We start from the raw sequence: 24,673 nt of genomic DNA on the forward strand, positions 1-24,673 counted from the left end.
AAACAATGTCAAACACAATACAAGTCTCTCTCTCTCTCAAACACACACACACACACACACACACACACACACACACACACAGCATAGTGCGCCCCCTCCTCTTATTAACAGCAGGCTAGTGGGAGATGTCAGTCAAAGGGGGAGGGGGTGTTGTGAGGACATGGCAAATGTGTGTGTGTGTATGTGTGTGTGTGGTGGGGGTCTTTGTGAGCAAGCGAGGTGGGAGGAGAAGGGGAGAGGGAGGGGGATAGAACGTTCTATTTCTCATAGACCAACAGCTGCTGTCTTTAGTGCAGAGGGAGAGAGAGAGGGAGGGCTGTGTGGCGTGAGGCAGTGCGTGTGCTCAGTGTTTAGGTGAATCCACAGCCCTCTGGCTCACAAGAATAAAGGATCCTCGCAGAGGAAGAGAAAGAAAAGCGACCCCGGGACTCTTATTTCCTCTTTTATTTTACATCCTCTGTCTCTCATTCCCTCACTAGCCACCAGTTCCCGGCGTCTGCGTTTTGTCTCCGCTTCTCTGCCCTTTGTCCTCCTCTTTTGTTCCCTGCATCCATCTCTGCTTCACCTCGCTCCGGAGAGAAGGAAGGAAGAGCAGAGTCAGAGGCAGCATCCTCCCCTCCTGCACGCCCAGCCGGTAAGCTGAGCCAACACTCTCCTCTTCTTCTTCTTTTTTGTCTCATTCACCATCAGTTCATCTATTTAGCACTGATAGTAAGAACGGTCTGGATAGTCCCATCCTGCATCTTGAGAGAGAAGCTGCGAGCTGGAGACGGAGGCTGAGGAGGAGGAGAGGATGGAAGATGGATGTGGGTTAGACTTTAGGTGGAGGCTGGTGGGTGATTTCAGCTGCGGTATGCTGCTATTGCCTTCGGGTAGGTGGGCTAGATGTGGTGTAATATAGCCTGGTTCAGGATCCTGGACGTATCAGGGTAGGGGGCATTGCATTTGGCCTGACCACATCAAAACCCTGTAAGACTGGTCAACTAGGACTTGTTCTTTTTTCACTGCAGTGCTTAGCCAGAGCAGTATGGCCACTGCCATAGTCACTGCCACAGTCATATACACACACACACACACACACACACACACACATACAAACACCCACACACACACCCGCACGCACACCTCAGCATGTATGTTTATATTGTATTTTCAGTGATGGATGACAGTTTGGTCACAGGACACATGTGACCTAGAACCATCACAGCACATGCATCATATATCATATTGATGCACTGGAGTGTTCTATGGACTATGTGGGTGAATTGCATGTCAAGCATGCCTGCCTGCCTTCTCACTTCCCTTAACACACTTGCATTGCATCAGGAATGGTTAGCGTCAGTAGAAAGGTGCTTGATTCTATACAGCGAGGGAGGTGTTTGAGATGTGTGTGTGTGTGTGTGTGTGTGTGTGTGTGTGTGTGTGTGTGTGTGTGTGTGTGTGTGTGTGTGTGTGTGTTCTTGCGAGCTTGTCTCTGCAAACAGCATGATAAAAACAATAGCCCCAGATTAGACTGCTGATCAGAAGGGGTGGGTGCATGCGACTGGAGTGGAAAACAAGGAGGAGGGAAGCAAGGAGGGAGGGAAAAGAAAACTGAATGGAGGGATGAATGAACGAGGGGTAAGGCTTTTCAGGAGTTATTTCAAATGGGAAGAAAAAGCGGGTGTAGAGATTAATGCAGGGAGAGGGGACGGCAGAACTCGCCAGGCTGCCGTGTGACTCTGCAGGCCTTCTTTGTGCGTGCCCGTGAAAGAGAGAACGAGAGGTATGCTGTGGATGGAGAGAGGGATAAAAAAGAAAGGTGGAAAGTGAAAGCATGATGAGGTACTTTGAGTGCATTGGGCAGGTGGGAGGGAGGGAAAAACTGACGGGAGAGGTGTGTAATTGAAAGATGTGGTCCCCGTCTATCCCTCCTGTAATCTACTGACTCTGGTCTTAATCCATAAGAGTAGATTAACTGATGATTTACTGCCATGTTGACTTTCATGACACACACGTCAAAATTCCACATAGCTATACTGTATACGTTTATATGCATATATGTATATACATACAATATATTGACTTGTGCACATAGTGTATAGACATATTTGCGCTTGTTGTTGAACACATTGAAATATCAATTAAATATCAATATCAATATATTTAATATAACTATATTTTGTAGCACAAATGTATACTGTATATTCATATATTCATACATTCCTACACCTTCTACAGTGTACAGAGTAACCTCAAACTTACAATATAATTTGATAAAATACTATATATTGGTAATCTGATAAAATGAGAGAAAAAAATGTTTTGATTCTAATTATGATATTTATGACTGTCATTTTTTAATACACACGTTAAGATGCTTCCATACAGCTGAATGGTAACGAATCAAATTATGTAGATTATGACCTATTAACATGTATGAATAAACAACAAGGATCGCTGAAACAGCTAACATGTTTGTGCTCTAGTTCACGATTGTGTTAATCAATGTGTATGTGTGTGTGTGGGTGGCTGTGTGTGTGTGTGTGTGTGTTAAGGTTTTTTTTCCGGTCTGAGATGGAATGGTGGCTGCTATGGTATTTACTCCGCTGTTGCTAGGACACTCCCTTTGAACATTTGAACCAAGCCTTTTCATTGGCCCGCCGCGATGATGCAAGATTCCCTCACCCCCGAATCTTTCCTGTGCGCCCATAGAAACATGCCCGTCTGCATTTCCTCCTCTCTCCTCTCTCCTTCCCTGCCACCCTTTGTCTCCTACCCGCCTCCTTCTCTCCTCTCCCTTTTTCTGTCCGTCAGCATATCCCCTCTCGTCCATTCTCTCTATTCACCTCTCTCTGCTCAGTCATTAACTCCAGCATTGAATTCATCCCCCCCGATCTCATAATTTCTCTCTCCTTCCGCTCCGCTCCAGTCAGTCTTCATCACCTCGGTACATTCTGCCACTTCCTTCTCGCTCACCGCAAAATGGTGTTGACAGCGTTCGGTGGCGTCTTCCAGCGCTGCACAATCACCCCATCCTGCTGTCTTGCAGGGGATTAGTGATCTGCGTTTCTCACAATGTCTCATTTCCTCTGTCCATATGAGTTGCGGGATGTTATTAGCCTAGCATGTGTCGGGATTATCAGGTTTGACAAGGCAGAAGACAGGCATGGGGGGTTGGAGGAGACAGAGAGTCTTTACATTTCCCTTAATGTAACGTCTCTACAGTACATCACCCTTTGTGCTCCAGTATTCTCCTCGGCGATAGGTACAGTCAAACTGAGCGGTGTTCACGTTATCAAGGCAATTAACTCAAGTTCACACCCTCTACTCAGTTGACATGATAACATGTATTTCACATTACTGAAGTGTGTAACCTTGTGGCTCCGGAATGTCACTTATTACAATGTTGAGGGACTGGGAATAGGAAATTGTGGTTTATGGGGTTGGAATAGAGAGAGACAGGAAAAGCAGGGGGAAATAAGAAGGCGAGAGTTGGTCCTGTTTGCGGCTTCTCTCGCTATTTGTCATTTTCGAGGAAGGCACTGTCAACACAGGCCATCAGGTGTAATGATGTGTAATGATCTTCTCCAGCCCTCGGTGTACCAGACAGGTCGCTGCAACCTCGACTGACGTCCTGTGAATAAGGGCGGAGGAGTGACACGTACAGTGACACGGAAATGTCGGGGACCACAGTGTCATGTCATTAAAAGTGTTTTTGTCAAAATGCACTGGCGCTGCTAATAGAACAGCCTGAAAGAGCATTTTTCATCACAAATGAAAGGGTGTATATATAAAATAGAGGATTCAGCTGCTACCTAGATTGCTCTATGAATCCAAGATCCTTCTGTGTGAGTTAAAGGTTTTGACAGCTGCCTCAACTGCAAATTTTTGTAATTTGGTGGATAATTGTATTGTTTTTCACGCCAAACCATCTTTAAACATGTGCACTGTCTGTCCTTCAATACTTGTTGAAAGGAGCAACGGCGACGTGATGGTGGATTAGTGCTCTTTTCTACTTAGAGAAGCTTATCAGGCATAGAAGCCAGAAAATAAGCGGATGGACAACCATGTTGCATGGATGTTGATTAAAACACAACATCGTCCATATGTTTGTCCGTAAAGCCCAGCAGTTTCCCCCCCCACAAAAATATGTGACATTAATCCACAGTTTATCTGAATAATTCCCGTTTTATTGACTGAAAGACCACTTTTGTCCAGCAACATCCGTCATTCAAACAGCTTTCACTGTAGCGTGCTGTATATATATATCTTTTAATTTTCATGCGTTTAGAGGCTGGATCAGACTTGTATTGTATCTAGCACTTAAATCATTTAGGAATTTCAGATGTGATCCAATTCTACCTGGATATCTTGTGGATTTTAAGCCAGTATTGTCAGGAATTAGGGATTACAGAAATGATCCTGTTAAAAGAACACAGGGTTGAATGATGGAGGATACAGGGTGTGAGGGCAAGTCCCGATATATTACGAAGGAGCCGCTATCTACACCATTCAGTTTAGAGAACTGGGAATGTTGCCTGTGTGTATAAATTACGTTTTTGATATTTTTCAAGTTAACATCTATTTGCTTCCTTGCAAAGAGTTAGGGGGGGGGGGGGGGGGTATAAACATGTTAATTAGTAAGCTTAAGGGGAGCTTAGTCTGGTTCAGTGACATTTGAAAACCACCAGGATGTTGCTTCCAGACTCTATGTTATTCTGAGCAACCCAACTATTGACTGTAGCTTCATGTACAGGCATAAGATTTGTACCATCCTTTCATCTAACTCCAAATATGAATGCTAATAACCACCTTACCCTAAAATGTTGAACTATTCAGTTAATTAAAACAAATTAAATATTCTGCATGGCAAGGTAATGTCAGTTGTTTGCAGTGCAATTAAACTTTCATGAATAAAGTCAGCATTTCTAAACATACAATGTTGCTTTAAAGTAGAAAACTCTATTCTAGAAAAATAAAATCTTCCGATTCATCATTCCTCTTGTTTTAAAGGTACAATTTTGTTAAAGGTTCATCAAGTGTCATGGTTAACAAGTTTAGATACGTGAAGGTCTTTAATTTAAACTGTTTAACACAAAACACTGAGTCAGTGAGAAAACAGACTTACACGGTGGTGTGATCTTATTCTCCACGACATGGCAGGCCAGATCTGATAACTCTTCAATCATATTACCGCATATCAACTCTGGATGGCTCGTGTGGAACCCATGGAAAGCTCTGTTATCTTCCAGTTGCCACGTTTCTGCGGAAGCCATTTGAAATGTGTGATATCAGATCCAAAGAGACAAAGAAAGAGGCCACAGTGATTCCTCTCCTGCCTCTGTGAGTCCACTTCTAACCACAGATGACTTAACTTGTCCAACTCTCTCTTCCTTTAGAAATAAAAGACGGGATCAATTTCTATATGTAATCATATGACTTCAGATCTGCTCTCTGAGGACTTCAGAAGGCCTCATGGCCTGTTGTCTGTCGATCAGATCAATCGCTGTCCACTAGAATCAATAACTAGCACAAACGCCCGCCCTCTGGCCATATATAAGATCAATATACCCAATTCAGTGGGAAGGTGAAGCCAATTTAGGCCAATGGAAGGTTGTGGAAAGCAAAGCGGAAGGAGAAGACGTGAGCCGGTGTTGCAATTACTGTTTAATAAGTGGAGAGGCAAATTATCTACTTAGCAATGTTATCTCAATCGAGGCTCCAGCTCTGGGAACAAGCTCTGCTGGATGATATAACCAAGTGTTTGGGTACTTGATCGAAAGGTAAATATACATTAATGGGATAAGAAGACTTTGCCTGTCAAAGAGGAATTGGTTTATTCTGTTCAATAGGCTACACTTATAATGGTGAGAGCCAACAAGGACGTCAACTTGAAAAGAAAAACGAGATTTTAGGGTTTTTGGTGATAAGGGCTGTAAGAACGTTCGACTCTGAAAATTCCCTTTAATCTCAATAGTGAAGTATACTATACAAAATATAATATCAATGCTTAGGATAATGGTTGCTTTGCCGGCTCCTTTATTGGAATCAGGTTAACATGCAGCGTTACAAGTACCTTAAAATATTTGCTTGAGATGACATTTTGACCAACTCCCAATGGGACAATGCATGGATCTTGATGAAAAACAAATAGGCTTATTTAGGGGACTGATATCCATGAGTCAATGTAATTTTGGACTGTATCAGATTTAAACGTGGTTTTATATTTGGGTAGGCTAGAAACCTGCAAGGTGTATCTGAGGTAATGGTGATTTAGTAAGGAAACAGCACTTGAGATGTATTTTCAGTTAGTAGGGTAGTAGGATTGGGTGTGGAATGTAAGGGGACTAATTGGGTGAGGTATGCAGCATTCTAGTCAAAACTGCAGTCGTTTTAGAACAAACAACTTAGCCCATGGAGGGTGGAGCTTCTCATTTTCATCTCCTCACTTTATGTCTTTGTATATTTGTATCTTTTTCTTTGTGAGCGTGTGTGTGTGTGTGTGTGTCTGTGTGTGTGTGTTTTCTCATATGCCAGATCTGCCGTGGGCCCACCGGGATGCTGGCAACTATACTTTTGTTCACTGTTTGATCAGGATTGTTGAGCCAGACACAGACACTATATTTGCCCCTTTTATATTCAAATGAAAACACACATGCTCAATTAGTTCAGCTTCAGTCAGCGAGGATTTAATTACTGTATTTATATATAATTTATTTTCCATCAAACAGCAAAGAAATAACTGAAATATAGAGCCAAAATCTCAAACTTTCACACCAGGGAACCAACCTAACCCGAACTGCCTCCTCTATACTTTATGCTCATTATGTTCAATCAGTTATTTTTCTGCATCGACTTGAGCACATACCTGACATCACAGACACTTCTCTTATACATGAGAGCTGCTGCTGCCCCCCCCCCCCCCCCTCCCAGTGGGACAGGGAATAGTGTAACACTGCATCCTCTTCCATGCGAGACACACTGCAGCACAGTCGGATGGAGCATTGCCTCTGTCAAGGACACAGCGTCTCTCTCAGGTATGTGGAGTCACTCGGAGCTGAATATAGATTCTAGGTCACGCTAGGGTCAGAGGTCACCCATTCATTCTCCACAGTCATGTGCTGTGGCCGATCGCTTGAGACACGTGCCGTGACCCAATTCCACAATAGATCACAATAGCACTCATTTTGTATTCCACACTAAATTAACAATAGTATTCTCCTATTAAACATCTGGATTGCCCCCTAGTGGATGGCTGCAGCATACATCATTACCTCTGCCAACTCCATGTTAGTGGATAAGATGGTTTTTTTGACATCTTAGGCACCTAACCCTAACCCTATTTTTAAATGTTATAATTGCTTATTTTATGCTATGAAAATGGATGGGACGTCATGATTGACAGCTGAGATTGTCTCATGATTTGTCGGATAGGTGCATTGGCTGGACTTTGATGCAGAGGCTCCATTCTCTGATCACTACCACTGTCTGTGCTATCAGCTGCTCTCTAACAAAGGGCAGAAATTATCCCAAAAAGTTACAATTGCACAGAGATGGAACAAAGTGAAGGACAGAAAGGAACCGAACAAGACCAGTTGAGTAATGAGTCAATCTAATCAGAGAAAATGTTGATACTTAAAACACACACACACACACACACACACACACACACACACACACACATCTAATTTATTTAAAGGAGAGAACACTAGTTGATGTATATAGAGGTGGACTGACACAGATAATGGGCAGACAGACAATAAAAGGACCGGAAGAGTGAAGGAGAGTTGAAGGAGAGACAATTACAAGACAGTGAGTTCTTACTGCCATTATGCTCTGTTTTATAATGCTCAGACACACACACACACTTCTAACCTCTAACTAACCTTAAACACAACAACTTGTCTAACCCAACGCTCTTAGATATAACTTTGCATCTGCAATGCAATCCAGAGTTCAACACATTTTATCCCCCAAAAATTACTGCAATCATATACAAACACACACCCATACCCACACCCACACACACACACACAAAGTCCTGACCCATTAAAATCACCGTGTAAGGGACAAAGCGAATCTGTCTGTACAGTCCTGGAGTGTATTGCTTCTTTCTTTGTTTGCAGACGGCAGGGGTTCAGAGAAGGACATGCAAGCAAAGGGTCTGGGTTACAAAGATGTCGACACATAACACACACACCCACACACACACACACACACGGGAACATAAACACATCCCAATCCCCCTCAAGTACATGTAGACCCCTAAAAGCCTATCGCGTTCCCTTTGAGAGCAGCTAATTGGCATCACTTACCACAAATAAAAAACAACAAGAACTCACTTTACATCCATCCATCCTCTGACAGCTGAAGCACGGAGGGAAGTTGTTCTGAAATCTCAAATCTAAGGCTTTACTTATTTTTTTCAAGGCTCAAAACGCCCCCGGGCCAATCTGCGGCATTCAAATATTAATGACTATATCTTGAATAACAGGGATATATACAGAGGCATTTATAAACCTTCACAATATCCACACAATTTAGACACATTAGAGTTCAGTGATTATCCGTCTCCGAGCAGAGAAACATTGAATCCCTCAGTTGCTGGCCCACTTATTTATTTCACTTGAAAAATGAACACACTGACGCATGTTACACAACAGGAATTGATCCAAGTTGAGCTTTTACATTTCCATACCATCTCCCGCTCTCTCTCTCTGTAAATTCTCTTTTTGTCTCTCGCTCTATCCTCCCTCGTTCTTTGTTAACCGTGCAGCACCGAATCACAATGTTCATTTACGATCGCCCTTTCACGAGGCTCTGAACTCACACTCAGCGAGCACGTGTGTACATTTGTGTACGTGTGTATGTGTGCGTATGTGTGTGAGAACAAGGACGAAGGGGGAGGGGTGATGCATGGAGGCTCGTAACCTCCTCCTTCCATTTCCATCTTGCTCTCTTTTGCTCCCTGCCACTCCATCCTTCACTCTCACGCTCAGCCGCTCTGCACTTTTATTCTCCTTTCTCACCTCAGCGTCGAATGGCGGTATCTATAATTGTGTGAGTGTGTGTGTGTGTGTTTGTGTGTAAGCCTGAGGCAAATTGGCTGTAGCATTCCATTGGCGGTCAATCTTTTGCGACGGTCCAGCTGAGTGTGACGCTGCCATAGCCCATCTTAGTCCACAAACTGGCTCTTTATCTATTTCCTTCCCTTGATTCTATTCCCATCATTTCCTTTCCTTTATTTGATTAAATTCCTGTCCTTTCTTTTCCTTAATTCCATTCCATTCATTTTCTTTCACTTCCTTTCCTTTTCCTTAAGTCTATTCTATTCTTTCCTTTCCTTAATTCCATTCCTTTCCCCCCTCTGATTGTTTTTGGTCTAATTCCTCTCCCCTCCTACAGAAACGTATATTATATAAAACATGTCTCTTCTAACTGAAAGGAAGATTAACTGAGTTTAGGTGGGTGTTTAGCGCACTCTACATCCATCCTGTTTTCCCCTCCTTTCTCCCAAAATACACACGAGCTGGTGATACATAGCTCTCTGCACTCGTCTCTATATTTAGGAAGAATATGCTGAGAGGAAAGAAGGGAAGAATGGATGAACCATAAAAGAGACAGTAACGGAAGAAGAGGTCAATAGGGTGTGCGTGAACAGGGGGGGCGGAAAGAGGGGTTTGTTGAGAGATTGGGCGAAAGGTTGAGGAAAAAGTGAAAGAGATCGAGAGGGAGCGAGAGAGGGAATGATCACCGCTGGTTTTTTAAAAGAAGGACCTGTTCGGTGCGCAGAACTCACATTAGCTGAGTTCTTTGGAGTTTCAATAAAACAGACAGATGTCTACTGGCAGTGACTGGGATCTCTGTCTCTCTTCCTTTGCCCCTCTGACCCTCACCATTGGCACTGAAGTCGCTGAAGAGGCAGCAACTGTACATTTCAAAAAACGGACCTCTCCCACTCTGCCTGCTCTCGTGGAGACTGCAGCGCAGTAGAATACATATTAGATTAACATGACACTGATTCATGATGGGCCTCATCAAGTCTTCCTGGAATCTCATTGATTAGTTTTGACTTTAAAGAAAATGAAGATTATATTAAACACTGTGTTCACACAGACTTGCGTGTGTCAAATAAAAGCAAAGGGAAGAGGAACTATTCAACCAATACATCCTCTTCCAGTAAGAGCACAGGCAGGCGGGTTGTTTAGTGCCATGCAGGTACACCCGCCAATAATTAAATTCCATCCAAATGAAATGATTTGCTAGCGTACCTGGTTGCTCGTGTTTGTTACAGTCCTGCGAGGGCCACAGCAGCAGCTTTTCAATTTGTTCACTCAGAAAACGTAATTAATTAATGGCTATCGCGACAGGAATTTGTTCCAGAATCAAATGACCACTCCTACATTTAAAAGAAAACTACATTTGTGGAGAAACATGCCCTTCAGATGTTTCCCCGTGGTTTCTTGATTATGAAAACAATATGAATCAAACCAATTGCTCCTCTTCATGCAGAGTGTGGTAACTGTCATAGAATTAGTTAAGCTGTTATCACATTACCTGAAAGTTGGACACAGGGGTGCATGGAAAACCATTAATGTGGAATGTATAGGAATAATTTTTTTGTCAAGAAGCTTTTCTGATTTACAATCTACATTTACAAATGAATCATAAGATTAAGATTAAGATATGTTTATTCATACCAAACACATGCACAGACATGCACAACACACCCATGCAATGGCAGGCAAATTCAACCTCTGCTTTTGACCCATCTGGTGCAGGACACACAGAGCAGTGAGCGACCATGTACGGCGCTCGGGAGCAGATGTTGGGGGAGTAAGGTGCCTTGCTCAGGGGCACTAGACAGGGTAGGGAGACTCTTGGATTTTTGGACAGATCAATCCAGGTTCGTCTTTTGTTGTATCTCCGTGGAGTCGAACCAGAGACAACCAGAGACCCTCTCTGCCCATAGTCCAAGTTTCTGCCACTAGAGCACCGCCTCGACTTTCAATTGAATCTGTTCTGGAGTTCTGTGGTAGAAAGTGATAGAGGAGATGGGCCAATTAGATAGATTGGAGGAGAGCTACAATGATTAGTCGATCAATTAATGAAGGAAGTGCTTTTATTATTAAATAATCCTTTAATCACTAATTAAGAAAAATTCTATTTACTGGTCGTAGTTTCGTCAACATGATAATATTGGCTTTTCTGTGTAATTTGTTTAAATCTGTGTACGGTTGGACAAAACAAGACATTTGAAGATTTGAAGTGGGTCTCAAGAAATCGCGATGGACACACTTTCTGACAAATGTTAAAATCAAGAAAATGATCTGCAAATTAATCAATTATGGAAAAATAAAGATTAGATAGTAATAGGTTTGTCTTTATTTAAAATTATCAAAACTGAGTAGCATCAAAAAGCAGCCACTGGGATAAAATAAATCATTGCAGAGCCACATGCTGGATATTTGGCAAAGAGCAAGGACATAGCCGGAAAGTGAAGTCTGAGTGTGGATCAGATGGAGAAAGTGCTGAGAAAGTAAACAGGTGGCCTGGAGCTCAAACAGAAAACTAAAGCACTCAGCTAATTAAGCAGAATTGAAAATCATCAGTCAAAATTTGGAGTCAGGGCCCTGAGGCTGGAGCAAAATTAAACACCAGCTCTCAATTTGATTTGGTACAAACATTAATAGTTATAAATAAAAACAGCTGCTGGGTTTTCATTAATGGTTTGCTGGACCTACGATCTCTTGGGTTTGGAACATGGTAAATTGGAAATGATGTGTGGGTTCATAGTGGCCTTTTATTGTTAATTGAGAATAGGTCGAAAGGTCAAGGGGCAGAATACTATAACAAATAACTTCAGAGAGGAAGAGTAATCTCACTCAAAAGATGAAGTTTACCATTATGTGCACGGGAATTAACCTCCCGAGTCTGAGTTCAAGTCTTCACCTTTCTTGACCTCACTGTGTCCTTTGACCTGCTTTGGACTCTGCCCATTTATGGAGAAAAGAAATCAATGAGCATTAGCAAATTTACTTGAATGGAACATGTAGTCGGAGCAACTCTCCCTGTGGTAGTTGACCTGTTATTCCCGGAGTGCTGGATGATGTTGTTTACAACCCCCACAAGAAGGAACGTCAATGCTTTGCTGTCCCACACACTCTAGAGATTAAGAGAAGCATAGTTCATCCATCCCTCCGTCCGTCCGTCCAATCCACATCTGATTGATAACACTGAACAGTGCCCGACTACGTGTTGCCATGAGAATAAGAGGCTGTGTTTCCCTGGCAACCATTCTTCAAAGCCCCCCCCCCCCCCCCCCCCCCTCCTGTCTACTCTCCCGTAATGAGATTCGATGATGCAAGGGCAGCAGCGGCGGTGTTAATAGTTACACCAGGCAGCGGTTAAGACAACGCTGCGGCCGGGGAAGACATAACGAATGAGATAAGCTTTTACAAGCTTTGTCCATTATTGAGAATGTTAACACGGGAGAGACAGAAGCACCTTCTAGGTTCTCAGATCAGACTGCAGCAGCGTTATACTGTTTATTTCAGACCGAAGCCACAGTAAATAACCTCTGTTTACAACCGCCAACCGCTTATATCTGCTGTGTGTATATTTTAGGCCTCAATGTCAATTGACCTTAAACCACCTGTGAAAGTGGACGACACAATTTCCATTGAGGTATTTTTCTAAAGGTTATGCTCCTGTTAGGGTAGAAAACAACGTGAAGATCATCAGGACACTTACAGCAGCGTTAAAATTAATTTGATTTATCATCGCAATGGATCAAATAACTGCACATAAAATGAAAGGGGGGACTTTTACTAACAAATCTAGACAGAGAATCTCCACTTGATCTCGAGTTCCCCCTTAGCTTGCTGGCTGGCTCGCAAACTTTAGCTTCTTTCAGCTCATTGTTTTGGTTTTCAGGCCTAAAGCTGCAACTCTACGGTTTTATTCACTTTCATCACTTTCAAACCTTTGACAGGCAAACAGGCAATCTAAGCATCCAGTGAGCATGTTCAGCAAAGAGTCAGATATTTTACTCAGGCGTTAGCAGAGACCAAAACAGAGCTTAAAGGAGAGTGAATATTGGACTCGGATTCATTAGGTGGACACAATCACAAATGAATAAATAAATGGATGAACATGGCTACTTCTGCTCTGCAAGTGTAACATGTCTGCTACATCACCAAGTTAATCCAATGTGCTCTTGTCTAACAGCTTGTTTTTCGATCGGCCTAAAAATCATTGCAGTTATTTATTATAGAATGATTGGATTTTTACTTTTAGCAACGGGTTGAATCTGTGTGGATTAAGTTCCACAGTAAGGGTAACTTCCCTACCTCACTAATGAAGGCTAATCTGATGCATTAGCCAAGGCAGTTTATATATATTTATTATTATTGTCTCCAATGTTTATTTGCCCCTAGTTTATGTCCAGAACACGCTTTTCTTTCCCCTTGTCGACTCTGCGCATTTTAAAACCAAAGTCAACCCTCTTCGCTGCAGTGCACTTTACATGAAGTTGAATTTTATGATAATTTTCCTCTTTGTCTATCTGTCTGTCTCTTTGTCAGGTGGTGGGTGCTGATGCTGTAACCACTGTGTGGAGCTGACAAGCCTTGGTTGATGCAGTGAAGTGTTCCAGAGGGATAAACACAAGCGAAGGTAGGAATGAAAAATGAAGGGTGGAAAAAAATACTCATAAAAAAATAAAAAGAACAGCACCTGAAAATACGGATATTGCAGAGAAGCACCATATGGGCGAGCTGAAGAGAGGAGAGAGGGAAAGACAGTTTAGGAGAAAGGCTGGTTAGAGAGGAAAGATGAGAGCTGGGAGAGTGCAGTCGCTGCAAGCTTTGTATACAGTACAGCTGCAGAATGCTTTTGATTCACAGGCCAGTGAGCCGGTGTGCGACAGAAAGAGGGATCATTGTGGTTAGAGGCAGAGAGAAAGAGACGCCGACGGAGAAAGGGAGTTCAGATGGTATTATCGGTGAGTTAATGGAGGTTAGACTTGGCAAAGCGGTGCCGTTTCTGAGCTCACTAAATCCACACTGATGATGCTCCTGGGCTGCAACAGGAGGGATCTTTCACTGAGAGCTGAAAGGGAGTCGGGGAGGCCAGCCTGGCCTCAAGTCGCCATGTGGGAGCGAAGCCGCGTCTTTATTAAGACTCGAGGAGGACTCCGCCTTGGTTTCCCTTGCCGGACTACAGATGAGAGCTGTGTGCTGCACCGTTGCATAAGGGAAGCACTTTGCTCCACTTTCCCGCTGGCTGACTGCAAACATGGTGTGTTTGCGTGTAACAGAATCTGTAACCAGTGGCCACCAAAACGCACTTCCTAATTCACAGAGTTCCACGTCCTGATGACAAAACCGTGACTTCCAAACATTATGGGACTTGATCTACAAGTTTAAAAAGCAAAGGTGTGTTTGCGCAGCTCGGTCACTATTTCAGTTCAGCCACTTCGAGCTGGGCCACCAGTGGGACTGAATGGCACCATGACAGAAATGTGCTGTGACAAGACACGGCCAGAGGAGCCGGGAGAGTGCTGCTGAGTGGTGAAACAGAGAAGTGGGGCGGAGGAGAGCTGCAGGGAATATATTTGAGGAACCTGCTCTGATGTCAGAAGCAAATATAAGAGAGAGGCCTCACGCTCTGCATCCAGATTGAAATGATAGAGAAATGCAAATGACCTGAAGACATCATACTGTGCTTCTTTTACACTAACAATCTCACCCAGGAGGGTTTATCCCCTCTGTGCTGCATCTTGCACGCAGAGCGAAGACAGAAAACCACAGGCCTTTAAATAGATGACTGAAAAAGAGAAGTGTGAAGTGGACAGAGATACACACGCCGGGGGGGACAGAGGGCGAAAAAGCAAGAGAACAGAAGTTTACATCAGTCTGTAATACAGCAGAAAGTGGCAGAGGGAGAGGGACTCCAGATAACACTCAGAGTCGGGCTAACCTGGGACTTTACTCACAGCTGCAGCTTCACAAAGCAGGACACCAAAGACGAGGACAGGAGGAGGAAGGGAGGAACTGTGTGAACGAGGAAGAGGTGAAGCACTCGTAGGAGGAAAAAAAAGGGGTAAGAAGAGAGAAGTGTGAGAGGCTGCCGGCTGGTTTCCTCCCTGGCTGTGTGTTGTTAAAAACAGATTTCTGATCAGGTTGTACAGATTGAGGCTCTGTGTGTAGCTCGATGCTTTTTTTTTCTCCCCCCACATCTTCTGCGGAGACGATATCACCAGGCCAACAGTAGCCTGGCAACCGTCAGCCGAGCTCTGCTCTCTGGACGGACCACATGCTGCTCCAGATTCAATGTGCGAGCGTGTTTGTGTGTGTGTGTGTAGAGGTGTGCGTGGCCAATGTGTGGCTTCTACTAACACACATCTGTGTCAGAGTGAAGCTCTCATTGCTTCCTACGAGGCTCTGATATGAATCTAACCTTGACTTGGCCTTTGTATTCACCTTGTCAGGCGGAGGACATTCATGCGATATTCATATATGCACGGCCCCGGTTCGGTGTGCGGTGGAGCAGGTGGTTTGAAAGTCGGGGTGTGTTTTACATCCACGGACTGATGCTCATAGGTCACAGCAGTGACTCAGCATACAGCTCTCTTCCTCTGCCACCCGACACCATTTGTAGACGGAGCCGTCACATAATACTGAGGATACACTAACGTTTTGAAAGGGGAGCAGCCCCCGTGGATGCAGAGCGTCCGCCAGCTGTCTCAGCGGCCTGGTGGTGTAACTCCATCCCTTCTTTATCTGAACCTCAGTGCTGCATTGCAACACCCGTTCCTGCTGAGTAATATTGAAATGTCCTGGCTTCCCCCCCCCCTCTCTCGTAAACATGCTAATACCGGCCATAAATTGCACTCGCAGTGAGAAAACTGAGAGGCCTGTTGTGCGTGCTTACATTGCACATACACACAGAGGGTACGGCAGGAGGAAGTGAAATTCGGCAGCTGCGTACGTTCTGACACTAAAGCACCTCCATGACTGTGAAGGGGGTCGGGCGGAGGATGATTTAGGAGGAGGGCTTTCATACGCCAGGGTCATTTATGAATATTGGATTCCACTTGTGTTGTTTTGTCCAACACACACAAACAGATCATGTAAACATCATGTTATTCCAATATTGCATATGTGTCAGCTTGTTGCAAATCTTTATTGAATCTGTATAATATTTACATTCAAACTCAAAACTCAAGATCTTCACGACAGTTTAGAACATTGAAATAAAGGGTGGGTTGGAACTTAAGGTCAGCATCAATACGGCTGATACCAATTCAAGTTTTAGGATTATTTAAATCCCCCAGAATTCACAATACCATGATTCATTTAGTGTTGTATACAACATGCTTGTGGTTAAGTAAGTAGAGAATAAATAAAAGAAGAAATGCTTTCTATTTTTAGCAGAAAAACTGTATTTAAAATCAGCATTTTTGATCATATCAGATCCAGTCTTTGAGGGATTACCTTTATCTAGTTTGAACAATATTTGTTTCAACTACCTGTGTTAGCTCTGATTGGTCCAGCCAGGACTGAGGAGATTCAAACCAGGAACCACTGGCACACAGTATTTTGTTTTGTCTGTTGCTCTAAACAAACGTGTGAGCACACAGACCTGTATACCCTGCTCGTCTGCAGTATAATCTAATGAAGCTTGTATCATTAGTTGCATAAAGTGCTGGCATCTGGCCTTTGGGTATGAAGCATAAAGAGCTTGTCATAAAGTATCTATAGACTGCTGTGCATGAGGAGCATTAGGCCAGAGTAGCCGGTACAGAGCAGGCTCTTATTAGGTTACTATAGTCAAATAAATGGATTAAATCCATTGCCCAGGACTAGTGACTCCCAATGAGTGCGCTAAATGATTCACTACTGGATTTAGGCTCCCCTCTAATTGAATACAGCATACGCCGCGCATTGGATGCAAACTGTGATCAGTGTCATTCATGAGTGGAACGTCCAACTTTGCTCTGGACAGACAGATGGAGGAGGACAGGGGGAGAGGGATAATTAGACAAGTGAAAACTGAAACCATCACAACCTGCTGTGTTCTCCGTGTGCATGCCGTGTGTTTTCATGCAGGTTGCCAGATTCTGCGTACTGTATGCATTTTGTTGTTTCCCTCCTGTCCAGGTCGCCAGCCATGGGGAACCTCATTAAGGTCCTTGGCAAGGATTTAGAGAACTGTCCACATTTTTTCCTGGACTTTGAAAGTAAGTGAGCACCTGGTTGTGGGCACGTGTCCGTGTGCCTGACATGTGAGAGCATGTGTGCATGTGCGTGGAGCAGAGGTGTTCATTGGGAGGTCGCCTGGTGGGGGTCGGGTGTGAGCTGATGAAGTGCTGTTGTGGGTGTGGTTTGTCGTTATCAGTCGCTCTCTAGTCCCACTCTCTATTAAAAAGGTACTCTATCTAATAACCTGTGATATAACAGAAATATAAAGGGTGTGTTGGTTCAAATAAAATGATGCGTAAATGCAGTGAGTTTTTTCTAAACAAGCATCAGTATGAATCAAAACCAGTTCTGTTTTCGGAGAAGAGTAAATTTAGCAGTTGTCTCTGAATCAACGATGTCCTTAAATAACGTCACAGAAAGAAGAAAGTTTCAACAGATTGATATATTATCTGCCAATACTGTTTCTGACTTTGATTCAATTTAGTAGTGAGGTAATTTACGATATTTAATATGTTTCTGTGTTATCCACCATCTCCCATAGTGAAACCTACAATAAAAATACAGTGTTTTAAGTTTTCCCTATCACAGAACCTGTGAGGGTAAACACCTGCCCCGAGTTGGGTTACTCAAATTCAATCAGGAACTTTATTTAAAAAGTTTAAATAAAGGTATTTTAATGCTGTTTTGGTTTAAATTTCAAATGATTTAATTACCCCGCTGTCTAAATGATGCTGTAACATAATATATCATATTAGATGTTGTAAATAATATAATAAATAACATTTCCCCCAGAAAATGATGAATATTGTTCAGGGTTTATAATTTCTTTAAACAAAATTTGTCAAAATGCTTTTTAAAAGAATTTGAATTTATATTATTTATATATTTTTATTGAATCTCTTTTTTTATCTTTGAAGATTACATTCAGTTCTTAAGAAAAAAAGTATAATTTAATGATTTTAGTTCAGAAATCAGTAAATAATTTCAAATACTTATTTTGACACAAAACTATACATTTGAAAATAAGATTTTGATTCCACATCCACATTCTGATCTTTAAACTTGAGGACTACTCGCATTAATGCAACAGCATCATGACCGGTTCCAGTTCAAATCCAATAATCAATACTGTAAGAGTGGGATTACAGAGGCTCTGTGTTCATGTGGCCATTCTTCACCCAGGACATACTTCCATGCCTTTCCAGCAACCCCCCCCCTCTCATCCAGCCACCACCATGACACCTTCACCACCACCACCACACACACACTCAGCTCCCACACTCACACACATACACCCACGTGCGCACAACCCCCCCCCCCCCCCGACACCTGTCCCCTCATCACCCACAGTATTCTCCCCTCTCTCTGTTCCAGGGGGCTCATGGGAAACCTCCTGAAAGTGCTGGCTTGCGCCGAACTTGAGCATGGCCCGATAGTTTTCCTTGACTTTGAACGTGAGACCATCCGCTTCTTATTTTTTTGAGTTATCCCTTTCTCTGTGTTGCTTTTGCCTTTTTTTTCTCCTCCCTTCTCATTCCATCGATCTTAGCCGACCATTGTGCCATCATTACATGCTTTTTTACGCTTTTCCCTTCTCCTCCTTTGTGTTGTGAATCATGCTCCAGAGACTGGCATTCGAAAAACTTTGAGCTTCTTCCTGAAGGGTCTTATTCACACGAGCCACATCTTATTTGAATCAGACAGACGCACAATGGCTGTTGACGCTGTGGCACAACGACAACGTTAATGCTTTGATCTCGTCTCCTGAGCTACAAAAGCTGGGGGGAAATAAACAGTGAATGCCAGTTCTCTGTTGGTTCCTGTTGCTCAGGGATGACTATGGCCAACAAAAAGTCCATCGTCATCCCACAGCCTCCTCAACTCCTCATCCTATATTGTGTGACCCAATGTGTCTGTGAGAATGTGTGTGCGAGTGCAGCACTGGATAATGTGTGTGAAAGAGAGATTGAGAGGTTGGTGAATAAAACCACCTCTATTTCCTCCTTCTTCTCATTTCCCGGAGAACTAGATCTTCGCAGTGTGTCCATCTTAACCAGTCATTCAACAGTATTGAAATCTTTAAGCAACAACCTCTATAAGACTCTACTGTGGTCCAGCACAGCATTGCTTTGGGCTCAATGCCAACGTCAGCATGCAACCATGCTTGTTATGAAAGAGCTCAAATGCTAATGTTTACTAAAATGTCAGACTGTAAACAAAGATGGATGACGTGTCACCACTTCCACCTACTGATAAGAATATACACGCACTTGACCAAAAAACCCAACTTACTCCAAAAATTGACACTTTGACAAACATGAACTACCTAAAGTGACAGAAGCCATATTTTACTTGTCAATTGACTTTTGTTTTGGTCCAAGTCCCATGTGGTAACATGGAGAAGGCAGGGTTTATGATTACAACATCGTGGCCAGCCCTCAGGTGGCTATTGGGACGCTTTGGCTTCACTTCTGGATCATGTCACCCATCTGTATATACAGTCTGTAGCTGAACATGTTCCCCCTATTCGTTAATTGGGCTAGCATGCTAATATTTGCTAATTGGCACTAAACAGAGTGCTGCTACTAGACTTAAAGCAATACTCCCGAAGAAGATTTCAAGACTGATTCTGAAACGACTAAATTAAATGTTAAGAAGGAGATATTTTGCATTTTATCCCGAGATGTTCTTCCCCTCCTCAAGCACTTTCCCTCTTTAACAGCTGGCCTCCTCCGCCTCCTTTTACTGACTCCACGGTACGGTACAGAGAGGGAGGGCTCACTCCTGGAAACAGACATCAGCTGTCAAATTGGTTGAATTTCGCCCTCATTTAATATGCCTGGGATTTTCACATGTGTTCAAAAGCAATGTGTCAGACTCGGCCCCCACCCCTCCTCCTTCAGTCCCTCCCTGCCCGGTGTCGAACCATCTGTAAGCTCTCCCTCTCAGCCCAGAGACACATGTCACACTGTCAACTCTGTCACACAGCTCAAAGTTTGGGTCAACCTCCACGCTGAGTTCTCATGTAGCTATTTGTGGGTGAATGTCAGAAACCTTATATGATGTTTAAACCCTGTGAGGGATCAGTATCCTGACAGTGGAGGATAGGATTTCTCCAAATCAGGGGTATGGGCGCCACAATTTACGCAAAGGGGCCGATTATATGTCCAACATTCATGCCGAATTCCTGATTCAGTAAGGTGCAAACTTCGGTCATTCCTTGTTTACTGTTGGCGCTACAGCTTTAAATCTAAGCCACACATCATTTGAAAGAACGTTTCCTGTTCAAGCACATTTTGAACCTAAAAAATGCTTAGAAAATAAAAGGTCTTAACAAATGGTCATATTCATTGTTATTATTGTTAGTAAGTGACTAGTTAGTTTTTGAAAATAAAGACTTCTGACAGGTCAGGGGCATTTCAGGGACCAATGAGATTTCAGCCGAGACCAGTGCGTCTTGCATGGCTCTGTCCAAAGAGTTTAAAATCCACCTCAATCTATCAAATAAACACGTTTTATGTAGTTTATTGAATGTGAACAAGATTAAAAAAATGGCTGCATGTCTTTAACATTTGAGACAAACTGTGAGGGGTCTCTGCACACAGCCAAATCATAATGGAGCAACTAAACCTCATTAAAACCTGTCTGGCACAAGTTCTTCAGTTTTCATGCTGGGTCATCTGCTGGATCATCTGCCTAAATGCTCTTATTCAGAGATCAGATAAAACTTCGACAAGAAAGTGACCTATTTTCTTTAAAACAGCATAATTTACATGCTGATATGATAATTTCTTTCAAAATAAATGTTCCACAGCTTCCTTTAATTATCATCCATTAAAGAAAACATGTAGCCATCTACTCCTTGTTAACCAGAATAATGCAGGGGAAGCATTAGTGAGAAGCCATTACTACTAATAGTAATAGTAATGCCTGCTGTGCCTGTTATTGCAGGTGGGTTAGCAAATATTCCATGATTACTACCTCTTCACGTGGTACCATGGGAACCACTCCATGGAAACACTCCCACTCACACATCCAGGTTGGTGAGTGTCGTTCGAAAAGAAAAGAAAGAGAAGGACATTGGCGATGATTCTGACACTTCAGAAATTGTCTCCTTTTCACACTTAGTCCCTCCTGCATAAGAATGCAACGCACCACATGGGCAAACAACGCAGAGCTGTGACTGGGAGGTGTCCCGCGGCTAAATACACTGAGTTTACAGTACACGTACTGCTCGGTGTCTACATGCGAAACAGACAAAGAGAAAGAGCAAGTATGCCCAGCGGTTGTCCTCCCTGCTGCTTGTTTGTTTTAACATTTCTCACAATTTAAAGCTCAAGGGCAATAAAACCCGTCTCTCTATTTTTCATTTATTATTCATTCATGGTAGAGCGTGGGGGGGGGGGGGGGGATATAAAGTGAGAAAAAGATGGATAAGACTATTACATGAATCAGATGGGACAAATATTTCCACCCAGGCCTGAATAAATCTCTAGTGAATGGACATTAGGGACGATTACGGAGTCAGACACATTGTGCAAGTGGTGCAGACACTTCCACCACACCTGAAACCATTCGAATGTGAAACTATTAGTGGCCACATCCTCTTTCAAGTGATTACCTGAAGTGAAAGTGAAACTTGTCCTCTTCTGGTCATTATTCCGGGACCACGCGCTCCAATATAAACCTCGCTGTGTGCCAGAGTGTGACTTGTGGGTCTCTTGATGTAACTGATGAATTAGATCATTCATCCAGATTTTTGCCCTGGACATGTTCAGCTGCAACCTCCGCTAAAAAACTATGAGATGCAGCCATTTCTTCTAGGTTTGTTTCATTTTTATTGCAGCCATGTGCTGAGTCATCACTTATCTCAGGTTTTTATCTGGTCCTCTAGGATATTATCTTTTCACCTCTTCCTTCATCATTAACCACCTTCTCGCATTTTTTCCCCCCTTTCTCATTTCCGCCTTCACTGCCCTCCCCGCCATCTTTCCCTCCTCTGTCTACCCCCTCTCGTCAATTTTACCATTTCCACATCCCACTTTCACTTCCCTCCCTTTCCCGCCCTGTTCCTCTTTCGTTCCCTCTGTATTTTCCTTCCCTCCTTCCTCCCAGATGCCCAGCCCACGGAGGCAGAGACAGCCGTGTGGAACCAGGTCAGCGCTGTGCTGGAGGAGGCTCATGGGATCCTGGCCGAGCTGCAGTCCTATAACGGCGCGGGCCAGGAGATACGAGAAGTGAGCAGCGAGCAGTCATAAGTGCAGAGATTCACTCAAGTGTCGAAAGTACAGAAAAGTAACACTTGTGTGTGATTCACGTTGCTCGACCGTCATGCACCGCGCAGTGGGCACTAAATACAGGAACTGACAGAAATGTGTGAAAGTATTTTTTTTTTCCACAGAAACATTGCATCAAACGTGTTGTTTTAGTGCTAGTGTTACACTGGGCACAGACATATAGTCCATTCGAAAGCTGCTGTGCTGATCCTGACCACCACTTACAGTATAGCACGTTCAGATTTCAGTTCCCCTCTGCAGTAAGGATCATGGAAGATTGCTCAGCAGTGCTGTACTTGTTAGAAAATAGTGCTGAATCGTTTCCTCTCCTTGCTTCCTAACCCTGAGGACTCGGGAAGCGTTTCCTAATAGAAGTGTTATCCTCTTAACCGTGGCTGTGTTTTCACCTCCAGGAACTATAGGAACTTTAGCAGGAACTCTTTGTTTCCGCCACAGGGACCAAGGTCTAAATTAAGTTCAGGGGGAATCTTGCAGGTGGTACTTTTGAATAAGGACCCTTCGGGGTGGGGCTTGCAGCGCTAAACAATTGGAAAGGCCTGTATACATTCATTTCATGATAGATGGACTGATGACTTAGATGACAGAAGAGTGGAACAACTTGTTGTGGCTGTCAGTTGTTCATACATCAGCAGGCTAATTTGCTACTCTCCTCTGGTCTTTAGAACGCTGTGGAAACACAGGTGAACTTTGCTTACTAGGAACCTTTAGTTTCGGTGTCCCTAGTTCCTAGGACTATAGAGCCTTTAGTCTGAGGCTGTAGCAGCCTTTAAATCAAAACTTAAAACGTAACCTTTGGCACCACATTCCCTGACTTTACCTAATTCTAGTATTTATTATTGTATTGGGAGGTCACGGTTAGATTACTGTCTCATATTTTATGTATTTCATTGTTACTTTTACTACTTTAAAGGAAGTGAGATATAACGATATTATCATTGTTATTATTGGTAATAGCAGTATTATTAGTTTTTTATTATATTATATTGAGATTGCTCTAGTCTGTGGTAAACATAACCTTGTAAAACTTTTAAATGTCAAGATGCTATGAGACCCCAACTGAAATCGCTTCAGTACAGGAGTGTCGTTAAACTTGAATGAGGAGAAAATGTTTTGACCAAAGTGAAGATGTCCTTTAAGAAGGGGCGAGGTGGAGAAAAAAGAGATGGCGAGATTTAAAAACACTTTTGCAAAGTAACATCTGTGTTTCTGCAGGCCATCCAGAACCCAGGTGACCTTGCGCTGCAGGAGAAGGCCTGGAACGCAGTCTGCCCCCTGGTGGCCAAGCTGAAGAGGTTCTACGAGTTCTCCCTCCGACTGGGTGAGCATGGCTTTCACACATACACATATAGAACGGTTACTGGTGATGTAACACAATCTCTGGTGGGCATAGTGGACGTCCAATAGGAGCTGATATTATAGCTTGAAGCAGGTACAGCCAAGGACTAATTTTAGCCAGTTGGTGAGCATAGAAGCAAGGCCTTCATTGTGGCTTTCTGTGGTGCGTTGCTACTGCTTAAAAGGTGAAAGCATTGAACGAAAGAGAGTCACTAACATCCATGCCTCTTAGGTGAGGAGCTTTTTTTGCGTTCTATTATCTTTCTATGGTTTTGTCACATTGTGCATCAGAAACATATGAAATTATATTATTTTGCATTTGTTGTACATGAGATGTGAAGGTTGGCTTGTTCACCACTTGAATCACTATCTATTGTTTTGACAAGTAATTAACAGTTAAAGGACGTGACACGTGTGACATGCACTGTATATAACACTGACATAAACAAGTAAAAGAGAGTGACAGTGAACGCATCGCACATCCACTGAACCTAAGGTTCATCTCATACTAATGAAAACAGGTATTTAATCATTACAAGCTGTAATAAATACAGATCTCCTACCACCACTGTGATTTACATACAGCAGCAGTCTTTAACACCCACACACGCACATACACACACGCACATACACACACACACACACACACACACAAGCGCACGCGCACACGCACACGCGCACGCGCTCACACACACACACACACACACACACACACTATGATGTCCTCACAGCCATCTCTGCAGCATCCTGACCCAGCAGCCAGGCAGCCGTTGCTACGGAAACAGTGGTACAGATAGAGACACCGAGTATGAAGAGAGAGAGAGAAATGTGTGCAGAGAAACAGAGTTGGGC

General features: G+C 43.2%; 1 protein-coding gene across 3 annotated transcripts in view; it reads left to right on the top strand.

The window, feature by feature from the left end:
• The first annotated feature begins 315 nt into the window (after positions 1 to 315).
• Positions 316 to 24,673, top strand: part of fam49al (family with sequence similarity 49 member A, like) — a 32,244-nt gene continuing 7,886 nt past the window's right edge. The window contains exons 1-5 of one of the 3 annotated variants that reach the window (XM_062410233.1): positions 316 to 634; positions 13,569 to 13,659; positions 17,148 to 17,227; positions 22,305 to 22,426; positions 23,699 to 23,804. In XM_062410233.1, the coding sequence (XP_062266217.1) occupies positions 17,158 to 17,227; positions 22,305 to 22,426; positions 23,699 to 23,804 (298 nt within the window). In that variant the 5' untranslated portion in view covers positions 316 to 634; positions 13,569 to 13,659; positions 17,148 to 17,157. Of the gene's footprint in view, positions 635 to 13,568; positions 13,660 to 14,834; positions 15,088 to 17,147; positions 17,228 to 18,563; positions 18,644 to 22,304; positions 22,427 to 23,698; positions 23,805 to 24,673 lie in introns of those variants that run through there. The other 2 variants (XM_062410232.1, XM_062410230.1) reach the window with 2 other exon arrangements.

Source organism: Platichthys flesus, chromosome 17, assembly GCF_949316205.1.
Source record: "Platichthys flesus chromosome 17, fPlaFle2.1, whole genome shotgun sequence".
Lineage (NCBI taxonomy): Eukaryota > Metazoa > Chordata > Actinopteri > Pleuronectiformes > Pleuronectidae > Platichthys > Platichthys flesus.